The 10,979-nt window shown below is 47.7% G+C and overlaps 1 protein-coding gene across 1 annotated transcript; it reads right to left on the bottom strand.

Moving 5' to 3' along the window:
- Nucleotides 1-8,105: 8,105 nt before the first annotated feature.
- Nucleotides 8,106-9,853, bottom strand: BJ212DRAFT_1410038 (uncharacterized protein). The gene is made up of 3 exons (XM_041337472.1): nt 9,503-9,853; nt 8,554-9,463; nt 8,106-8,459 (listed from the first exon to the last, which is right to left on the bottom strand). The coding sequence occupies exons 2-3, from the start codon at nt 9,461-9,463 to the stop codon at nt 8,143-8,145; spliced, it is 1,227 nt and encodes a 408-aa protein (XP_041185263.1). The 5' UTR covers nt 9,503-9,853; the 3' UTR covers nt 8,106-8,142.
- Between the last annotated feature and the right edge of the window lie 1,126 nt (nt 9,854-10,979).

Genomic DNA, 10,979 nt, shown 5'->3' with positions numbered 1-10,979 from the left:
TTGCCCCTCTAATCCATCTCTATGAATCTAGCAGCTAATCCGAGGACGAAATTCCACACAGCCGCATTAATGGTCTGCACCACGATTTGTTTTATAATGTGTGCCAATTAAATGAACCAATGCAGAACTCGAAATTCTGCTCAAGGGGACCAGTATCAATACCATTTTTGCGTTTATCCTCGTCCGGAAGGTGCCAGGTTCCTGTATTTAGAGTTTCACGGTGACCTCTGTTGACATGTCTGTCTAGTGCCTAGGTCTTGCTGCGGGAATCGAAAGTAAGCAATCTTTTGTTCCGCCTTGGCATCGACATAAACAGGAGCGCACGCAAACTACACATCAGAATGATATGGCTCGGTCTGCCACTTTCAATTGTGCCAGTCTCGCTGAAGCCTCATCGACGAGCACTCCTTCAGTCGCTGGCTCTTAGATGCCAACACGACAGAGGGCGACTTGAAAGCTAAAGGTGGGGAGGTCACATCGTTTTCCTGACTGCCAGACTCACACTGTCCTCAGCTTGTGTGCATTCTCCTGGTCTCTGGCCCCATGAAACATTTTTCGTTTGGCGGTGAATCTTGATGGTTTTGGTCAGTCTGTCGAGAATCTAGGTTGGGACGTACGTATACGCAATATACCTTATATTTTTGAGACGCCCTCGCGAGGCGTGGTAAAGAAATATTGTTGAGCAAGTCTCGAACCTGCAACAGATTTATAGCCTACCACACCTACCACTTAGCTAAGACTGGTCAAGACGGATGTCTGTAGTACGAGTCGCAGTAGCATTCAATCACATCAGGAAAACGTAATTCATTACAGAGTGTTACAGAGCGCTCTGTAGCACTCTGTAGTGAATTACGTTTTCCTGATGCATATAGGATTAGAATTTAGCAGTCATTTACCAACGCAAAACAAAATGAAAGACTAGTTTGAGTTTAATTTGATTGACACAAAACATGCCAAGAATAAGCGAGTGGGGGGCTGGCGCGGCGTCGTTACGATAGAGGGTATAATCCAAGGTATGGGGTAGCGCTATGATACAAGTATATGCACGAAACTATCACCTAACTTATTACAAGTCCGTTGCTTTCCTGCATAAGTAGCTTGTCGTGAAGGAAACTCCAAGGAGTCCCGTTCAAAATGAATCTGTCGCCAGGCGGAACCTATTTGGATTCTCTACTAACCAAGGCGGCGGCGGGGTCCCCCACAAACTCTCATACGCGCTCATAACGTTGAATGTGACCTCATATTGGTCACAGGTGCATTGCTCGAGCTCCCCAGCCTCTACGAACGGTGTCTCCAACGCGGAGTAAAGCTCTTTCTTATCCTTGACATGGTACACCTGGCACCAAATCTCCACCAGCTTACGCACAAAGTCGCCCATGTTGCCATCGCCTCCATCAACGAGCACTACCATCAAGCAGTCCTCGATCTTCTCGTGATTCCATCCCGAGGGTTGCGCCTCTTCCAGGTCATCGTCCTCGCAGCGCACGATGTCGCGAGTCTTCTCCCATGGTATGGACGCGAGTGCCGACCGGCTCCGCGCGTGTCGCTTCCGCGAGGTCCAAACCACCGGCCGCGAGCGGATGACACGTCCGTCTGCCCTCTTGCGCAACATGACCATGATGTCAGGATGTCGGATGCAGCCGTTGACAAAGGCTTGTGCTTTGGCATCATTGAGAGATAGGGAGCCGTACAGAGATAGGTTGCGCTTCGTCTCCTCCCACATGAGCCCGAACAACTGAGGACCGCCATCCGTGCAGATGATAGAGTGCCGAGGTGAGGAGAGCGGTATGTCACTGGGAATGAAACCTGCCAAGATCAGTTCTTTCGCACCGTCGAAGCCGTATTCGTATTTCATATACGATTGGGAGAGGGCTGTCTCGGAGAACAAGGCAAATCGGGTCATGGCAATGACTTCGTCCACCTGGAGAACTGAAACATAGGCTACTAACTCGCGGGTGTACGGAATAGATGCGTACCGTCTTACACGTCGTGCGCGGAGAGCAGAGTAGCAATGGTAAATTGCCATCATGTGGCCCCAGGCGTGCAAAGGCCACTCCTCACCGCTGGCCTCCTTGAAAACCTTACCCCCCAAGACCATTACGTAGTCGCCTTCTCCATTGGCCCAGCAGAACGTCGTCCACCGCATCTCTGATATCGTGGACACATAAAGTCTTGATAGCATTCCAGATCTTTTCCAATGTCACCAAGTCCAGGTTGTCATCGCTGAGAAGCGCCATGACACTATCGTAGCTCTGAGACAAGAACATAAGGGCTGGCTCCGTGAAAATTCCGCGGCGCACATAGGCGTATATGACTTCTAGTCGTTCATCGTGATACTTGGATCCAGAAGGAGCGCAGTATCGGGCCAGACGAGACCTAATTTTCTCCAGGAATTCCACAAGACTTCTCGCGCAGTACCGCCTCCAGAGGATAGTCGATAGCTGCACCCCGATCGCTCTCTATAGAATGGAAGGATACGTCACGACCAAGAGATTCGTCGCCATAGCCTGAGCAGTCTCCTGATTCGTAGGCATCGGGGTCGCGATCCAAGACCAAAGCGCATTCTGTGCCTGTAGGATGAGTTGATAGGCCCGCGTCTCGACGTAGTACAAGAATCTTTCAACTTCAGCACGTTTCTTGACGAGGGATTCCCAAAAGGCTTTGTGACCAAAGTCCTGTCCTGCACGTGAAATCAGGTCCAAAATTCCACTTAGAATCTCATACCATGTCGTTGCTATCATGGAAAAAATCAATACAATCAATGAAGTCAAATGGATACAGGGAACGTCACTCACCCGAAAAAACGCTCGGAGAAGTAGACTCGAGCTTCTATACATCTTCCGCAGGCACTCAGTGAATGAGAGTAAGTCGAAACTCATAAAGGCATGTACCTGGTCAACAAATTATACTTGAGCCTCAAGCAATCATTCCATTCCTTGAGGAGCGGAAGCGAAGTGCACCCCAGGATTGTCGTGACATCGCTGCACGCTGGGTTATCGACAAGTGTATCGAGCAGTACATGATGCGCCTTGTAGTTGGCATACAGCTTCAGTCGTTCCTGGAACGAGATTTAAACTACCGGCTTAACTCCATACAGTACCGTCGCCCGGGGTGTGTTTGAACTTCGAGGAACTTACCTCATTGTGCCGTGGGCACCAAAGTGGACCGTCAACAGTCGGTACACCACACTGTATACCAGTAGAATATAAGGCAGCGCAGGTATCACGTTTTTTCTTGGGCGACTTTGACATAGCGTGAGGAAGACAGCTTGATACCTGCGAAGCTTAAACTGAGGACCAAAGTTGGATGAGAGTTACAGAGTCACGTGATCAGTGACAACCGCGTTTTCGATTTTCCAGTTCGCCATTATGTAATATTTGCTGGTCAATCATTCTGTGAACATCAAAGTAAAAATAAAGGCAGGTGCCCTCACGCGTCGCGATATCTTACGATCTTACGTCCTTCAATTGTATGATTTGTGTCATCCGCTTAGCATGTCAAAAATTGCGGGCCCAGGCAAAAGAATTTTTGGTCTGAGCTAGACTCTGCTAGCGTATAAAAGACAGGCTCACCGAGTTCCATCTCTTCACTGCTCAGTATTTGACTAGCCCTCGAATTCCCTAATTTTTCAGCTCTCCAAATCCTCTCTTCTTTGAAAATGTTTGCCCGTCCCCTTGCTGTCCCGTTCTCTGTGGCCTTCGCTGTCGCTTCCGGTGGCTAATGCCAGACTGGTAGGATCTAGTGCTACGGGTACTCTCCTTCCGTGTGAGAGTTTTTTTCGTGCCCTAATCGTGCACGACGAGGTCCCGTCAGTCGGCAGCTACAACGTGGTTCGCAAAATATTTCGTCTTGTTGCCAATGCGGTTGGCGACGTTGGTCTCACTTCCTTCGTTGCATGCAACTAAATCCTGTTTTACAGAATGGACTTGTCAACGTTGGCTGCCCGCCCATGAATGTCAGTCTAGAAGGGGGACTGGTGTAGCGTTGGAAGTCACTCGTTTGACTGTTATTTCATCGAGAATCTTGATTATTCAGCCTAATCATGTGCTTTCTGATTGCCTCTGACTATTATTGCCTAGATCTGACTTCTGCCGCCAAGCCATTGTGCTCCAGTCTCACTATCCTGTCACGCGCATGAGGAGTCAATGAGACGAATGGATCTCCCAAGGTCGTAACCGATGACAGGGACTCGCCAATAGGGAAATTCTTGTTATTGCCAGTCAGCGGTATGTAGCGCCTGAATTAAATCTTATGTTTCCATCTGAGTTGGCGGAGCAAGCCTGATTGCCCGCAAGCTGAAGCCCAGACGTCTCTTGCCCGCAATGAAAGATTACATTTGACCTTTTGGTCTAGCTGCCAGTAACATCGAGTGCTGCGCTGGACAGTCACTTCTAAGTATTGCAGAAACCGAATTCCCACGTGGAGGTCAGTGCAGCATGCAGGCAAACGGGATGTCTCATTTGAAGGATACTTCTATGTCGTCTCATTCAATCAAGTCTGTCGAAGGCCAGTGACCGCGCGCTATCAGTGGCAACATCATGCAATCACGGTTCGTATGGCAGGCGGGGGCAAGGGTAGTGTCCCCGAGGTAGACCAACCATGACGTATTAACCGCAGATATATAACTCCGCCAACACTAACTGGAGTTTCCATTCTTATTGCTTGCGGCGCCCCTCACGTATTACTGAAGGGCCAGTCTGATGTCTCGCTCAACTAAGGGACATTTCTTGTCGACATTTGAGTTTTCAGGACCTGCATTCAAGTCTATAAAACTTGACTCACTGCGCTCGAAATCACTTTGCATGTGACACCATCATGCGACCACATTTCAAATATCGAACAAGAACAAGTTAGGATCCCCGAGGCAAACTAACGTAGAATCACCGCGGATATAAAGTCAAACGATATCAACCAAATACCTCAGCTATGGGTTGCCATCGCCATAAATACAAGTAGAACACACTTGAATCTGGATGCGATACTACTCGACAGCTTGTTTGGTGCTCAGGTAGTGCCTGGCTCATGTAGGACTCCTGTTTTCCGTCCACGATTTTCCATTCCAGTTAGAAGGACGCTGAGAATATCTACACACAATAATTTTCAGCCGTGCAAGGTCCAACTGAGTTCTGGTGTCAATTAATTTGTTGACTGGTGGAAGGGCTAGTTTGTAATTTGAAAATAAGATCTATTGTAAAGGTTGTAAATATAAGTTTGTGGTTCAAATTGTCACGCAGTCAAGCCTAGATTTGTTGTTCAAACTCACGTTGCAGCAAGCACTTCGGGAATCACTGGTCCAGAAAAACCCGGAAAAACTTCCCTGTACTGGAAACCACAAGTAAGTATGTCTCACATGGGCACAACGAGAACTCCAGACCTTCCTTTCAGGGAAGAGTCATTCGTCTTCGAAAGGGAAATTGGAGTGCATTCTAGAAGACGCTGTTGTTCGATGTACGTACTTGCTGGAAGTTTAAATGTCCTCGCTCATTGGAGTCAAGTCCCAAGGAACGATAGATTATTTAAAAGAATTAGACAGTTTTACATTACAGAAATCAAAAGACACCCGTGGTCTCATGGCTTCTAGCCCGTATAACCAGTACCATAGCCGTTCAAGAAGGGGTCGTTACTGTAATTGAAGACAGAGCATCCGCGGAGGACAGTCTGATTGCAGGAGAAGCACCAGTTGTTAGTGGAGTTGATTGTAGTCCACTAAATGAAGCTGTGAGCAAGAAAACATATGCGCTGTAAAGAGCAGCTCACAAAGAGTTGGTTAATAAAACTGTCAAGCGTGATGCTTGTGTTGCCGAACATCTTAAGCTGACGGAACTGGCTGTCCTGAGTACCGTTCTTGAACTTCATGCTGACCTCATGCTGACCCTGCGAGTTCTGCGACAACTCAAGGGCAACGACAGAAGCATAGTTGACTGTGAACTAGTATCAGTCTGCAGTGTTGAGTTCATACACTGTTGATACTGACCGGTACCAGTGATCTCGGGGTCAGTCACGGTGGCATTCGTGACGTTAAACAGACTGATAAATGGCTTGTAATCGATTTCCTGAATATTCATCTTGACTTGGTTAGATGTCTTTGTCATGTTACCCAAGGCCCAAAAGACCTCCGGTAGGAGTGTGCGAATAGGAACTGCAGCAACGTTAGTGGGGCACTTTTTCAGCATTGAGTCTAAACCTACTTTGGCCGATACCATTTTGCACAGAATCGGTGAAGACATTGCGCTGGAGCCAATCAGAATAATAGCGAGCTTGCTGGAGGAAGGTGGGAGGCAGGGTTTCGTAATAGGTCTTGTTATAGGTGTACTGGACATTGACATGGTCGTATATCTGCGAGACAATATAGGCTTGGCCTGAAAACATTCAAATGAACTCTTACATTCCACTGAACAATTTTGTCAGAAAAGCTTTCACAGATGCAATGAGGTGACATACCATGTTCGTGAAGTTGTTACTGACGCTCCCCAAGTAAGGTTTTAAGGCGGTCAGGAAGGGCGCGGCAGTGGTGGACATGTTTATGAATGCGAATGAAGCGTAAATTCTAGCCAGGTGATATTGGAAATACTGTTGTTGGGCATTATGAAATGACCTCCAGAAGGTACAATGGATTTCATACCTCGCATTCCATCCAGCTCGTGAGAGATGGACTCTGCCAAAATTCCAAAGATTCCACTGCAGCACATTAATTAGAGAACAAAAGAGAGCCCTAACTGACTTGCCTGGAACATATTGGTATCCTCCAAGAGGAGGAAAAACCGTTGTACCATTCGCCAGAGTTATCTCTGACTTTTTTGTGGATGGGTAGAGACCCTGAAGCAGAGCATACGCAGAGTTAAGGATGACATTTCCTCCACCAGCGTCTGCGCGGACAGTCAGCTGATCGATGTTTACCACGTCAGTGCTGATATTCTGGATGAAAGACGGCGAATTGGGATTGAGATACGTGTTACGAAGAAAACTCCCGAGTTCAAATTCTTGTTGCTAAACACTCGTGAGCGAGATCTAGTATTGTAACACAGAGCTCTCACCTCTCCAAGAGGGGTGATGTATGCTTGGGTAGAGTTGTATGTAGTTGGGCTTTGATAGTATGCCGTCCTGTCGCCGTGGCGAGCCAGAAGAACAACGCCAATGAGACCCGCTGTAGTTGTAGTATTGACCATGGCTGGAGCTGTTGGGCCCGTAGTGATGAGGGAGGGCTTTGACTTCACAGTCGTCCACTTTATAGCAGGCTAACATGTATATGTGGCAACTTGAAAATGCGCCATCGTTTTCCGAGTTGAGCGTGCCAAGAGGTCCAAGACAAGTATCACCACGCTTAGTACAAAACCTATGGCTGGTATCGATGGAACCAATACTTAAGTGAATGCTCCCAAACTCTATAGCATAACATTTATTGGCTTACCACCGTACTAGAGCCGCTGTATGTCAAACCGCGATCAAGTTCAAATGTGTCGCAAACTCACGATCACCGGCCGCTGTATATGACACGTTTTGCACGGATATACATCAAGGCTGCAGAGGCCAATTATGCACCGGAGCAGATGAAGCGCGGGTCAATACACAGTCCATAGGTATGAATGGAAATTCAGTAAAGAATACGTACATCCTTTCAATGCATATCAATCTACACTCCCGGGCCATGCTCGAGAGTCGAGGGTCAGCTTCCCAATCGTATGGATACCTATGTAGGAACGCCTATTAGTTCCTGGTAGTTACCCCGATGATTACGCAGATCAAATTGGGCTGTGAAACACTGAAACGGTTGAAAGATTCCTGCGCGACTCGGATGTTCAGCCCTTGCCTAGTTGAATTCAAGCTCCGCTCCGCTACATGCGTACCAAATCGTAGCGCCGCTCACGCGCCAATTCCCGACTCCGCCGGCTCTTTTTTTTCCTGTTCTTGTCCGATTGGTCGTGACTAGGACCCATGAGAACCCCTTTAGAACCCAGGTCGGCTGAGGCCCAAACTTGTCCGGACACGTTTTGGGGATTTTTGTCCGGATGCCGTCCTGGGTTCACCTGAGGGCTGAATTTTGTCCGGACTCTGACCCAGGTTACCAAAAATCTCAAAAAATGCGTTTTTTCTTATTCTAAGTAGCTAGGTGTGTTTAGAATAGCCACGAGAAGCAAAAAACAATCAAAAATCGCCTTCTTCATCCCTCTGTGTGGCCCCGTTCCCCGAAGTCCTCTTGCGGAACAATTTGGCCGCTTCCGCCAACTGAGGCAAAGCAGTTGATAGGATATTGAAGTCTGTGAGGTCTGCAGGTGCAAGTTCGAGTCCCGAGCGCGTTAGGTTGGGCTTAGATGAAAGTAGACAGAGAAAGGCAGCAGAAGGAAGGAAGGCAAAGTGGTTGCATTGGAACATGGCGGTTGCATCAGGAATGGAACGAAAATGACGATGAAAATGTTGCTGGTAGATTTGGACGCCAAGGTACGAGACACCAGCGATAGCGTCTGCTTTGTCAACAGCAGCGTGTTTGCCGTTTTTACCGCCACCTTTCGAGTATATTGCAATCACTGAGACTGTGTCTGTGCAAAACTAACATACCGATAGAAATTGTTTTCGTATCGAAGTCTACTCCGGCCGCAATCCAATGGTTTTCCTGTACGTGAACTGGGAAAAATAGCTTTTGATAGTTGAGGCTAACGATCTGAGTGTGGTAGCGCTCGAGGAGTGGTATCTTTACCGAGGACTTGTCATGGGTACTAGTGGCACCCATCACAGCCTGTCCAAGCAGTGCGCTTCCGATGAGTATCCGTGCATGAAGGAATCGTGCGCGAGCTCGGCGTCCAAGGTGTGCCATCATCATGTCTTCTAGCTCGTCGGATATCCAGTCTGTCCCAAGCAGATGCGTTAACTCCAAGGTCGAGCTGCGCCATCCAGTGTCTGCTCTCCACGGCAGAACAGCAAGGAGATTGTGAGCCTCCATCATCAAAATGACAGCCTCAGCTGTTTTCGACTCCTTCGTAAGCCATTCCTCGCATTTTCTCCAAGCTGTCTGATGGCGAACAGTAGTGGCGAACTCGCGCCACCACGTCAGGGCCCACAATGGTAAACGATCTCGGCCGTCATTGTAACGTGGGTCCGCCAACGATTGAGCACCGTCGAGCCATGCTTGACTGATGGCAGAGTTGATCTCTGCCAATACACGTTCAGAGGGGATGGGCCGAGTTTTGAGGTAGGATAAGTCAATGTCTGGAGGGTCATGGCTAAACCAACAATTGACTTTCACAGAAACAATGGTCGAGGAGGGGGCAGGCAATGACAGCTGCAGAAAATCGTGAACGGAAAGGTCGCGAGATGGGATGTGGTGTATGTGCCCTTGGGGAATCTCGAGTGCTGCAGAACGAGCAAAGACCACTGATTGTGGAAGTTTTTTTAAATCATATTTATGGCCTTTGCCAATCCATTCATGAGGGTGAAAAATAGGGGGACAAACGAGGTCGAGCTCGTTCATAACTAGACGTGAGACAGGAGAACTGTACCAATGAAAGAAAAAAGATGTTGGTTTGCGCCAGTTGCACTTTTGTGGGCATCACATATAGTAGTCGACTTGCTCATTCGAACTTCAAGCGTCCAATGGAAGCTGCAAAAAGCATTAAGCAAGATTCGAACTCTCGCGTTCAACATTATCGACTGTGTCGTTCCGCTACACTACTCTACCATATTTGTCCAGACTTCGACCTGGCATACCACCACCCCCCTCGCAGATGTCTGGATGTTCACCTGAGTTGACACCCAAATTAGACATTTTGTGTCTGGACTGTAACCTGGGTGGAGTGGTCGTTTGGGTCAATTTTTGTCCGGACGCCAGCCTGGGTTCCATGGGGGTTCTCATGGGTCCTTCATGACTGCCTGAATAGTCAGCCCTACACAGATGATGTACCCTCCCCTCCCCCCTTTGAACCTCCAGTTATTTGACCTCAATGTTTCCCCTCCCCAATTCTGTAGCTTCTTCATAGCAATACATCTGCATCTTTTGTATTTACTGTAACCTGACTATATGATTCAATCACTTTCTTTCAACTCCCTCCTATCCCTGTGCACAGCATGTTGTGTGGCGACCTTCCCACTTCATTCTAGCCCCCTGCACAGCATCTTGTGTGGTATGTCAATACATTGCACTATTGTCAATGAAGTAGACATTTAACCCTGGGCTGTAAACCATCCTGGCCAACAGATCTATGGACACTCAACATAGAAGCTCCTTCTTGTGTCTAAGGTACATACTGAAGTAAGAATTCATGGTATTATCCATGAAGATTTCCAGGTTGATGAAGGCAATGTTGCAGCACCTGTGCATCCACCTTGCCAATGCCTCATGGTGTACTGATGTTGATGTTGATGTACCAGATACACACTCACCTTCTGTGCTGGTGCAAAACTACATGATGTCAGTTGTAGCCATGGTCTGCAGAGAGTACTCAAGCACATACTCATCAAGAAACCCTCTCATCATCTGTTTTGTTCTGCCACTCTTAATAGTGTGGTGTCCACCATTCTAAGTTTCCAGTGGTCCTGTAGACCCTTCTTGCCAGTGTGATTACTGAATGCCTCATATATGACAGGCAAATGCTTGCTTCAAGCTCCACTGTGTGATTGATCTCACTATAACTCAGTCAACTCTGAAACTGCCAATCGATATCTATGTTACATCCACAACTAGGCTGAATTACAGCAGTACATTATAACACCCACACACAATAACCTCTTGCTCACCCTACACTAAGGGCATTGCTCATTTCTACAGCAATGTATGATAATGTAAAGCACTGGTCCCTTTTGAGTGACAATCGGAACCTGCACACAACTGAAACACACCTTGATATCAGGAAATTGATGATGAGCTGGTCCTGTTTCATCATGTCCACAATGTGGCCTGGAATGTCTCACATTTGCTTGACAACCACCACACTCCCATGAAGTGTCTCATGCTGCCTGCTCATGCTACACATTCTTCTGAGGAGGTGGCT

Source organism: Suillus subaureus (genome assembly GCF_016647635.1).
Source record: "Suillus subaureus strain MN1 chromosome Unknown BJ212scaffold_303, whole genome shotgun sequence".
NCBI lineage: Eukaryota > Fungi > Basidiomycota > Agaricomycetes > Boletales > Suillaceae > Suillus > Suillus subaureus.
Note: the sequence above shows the minus strand (reverse complement) of the source record. Positions and strands in the feature narration are given on the sequence as shown.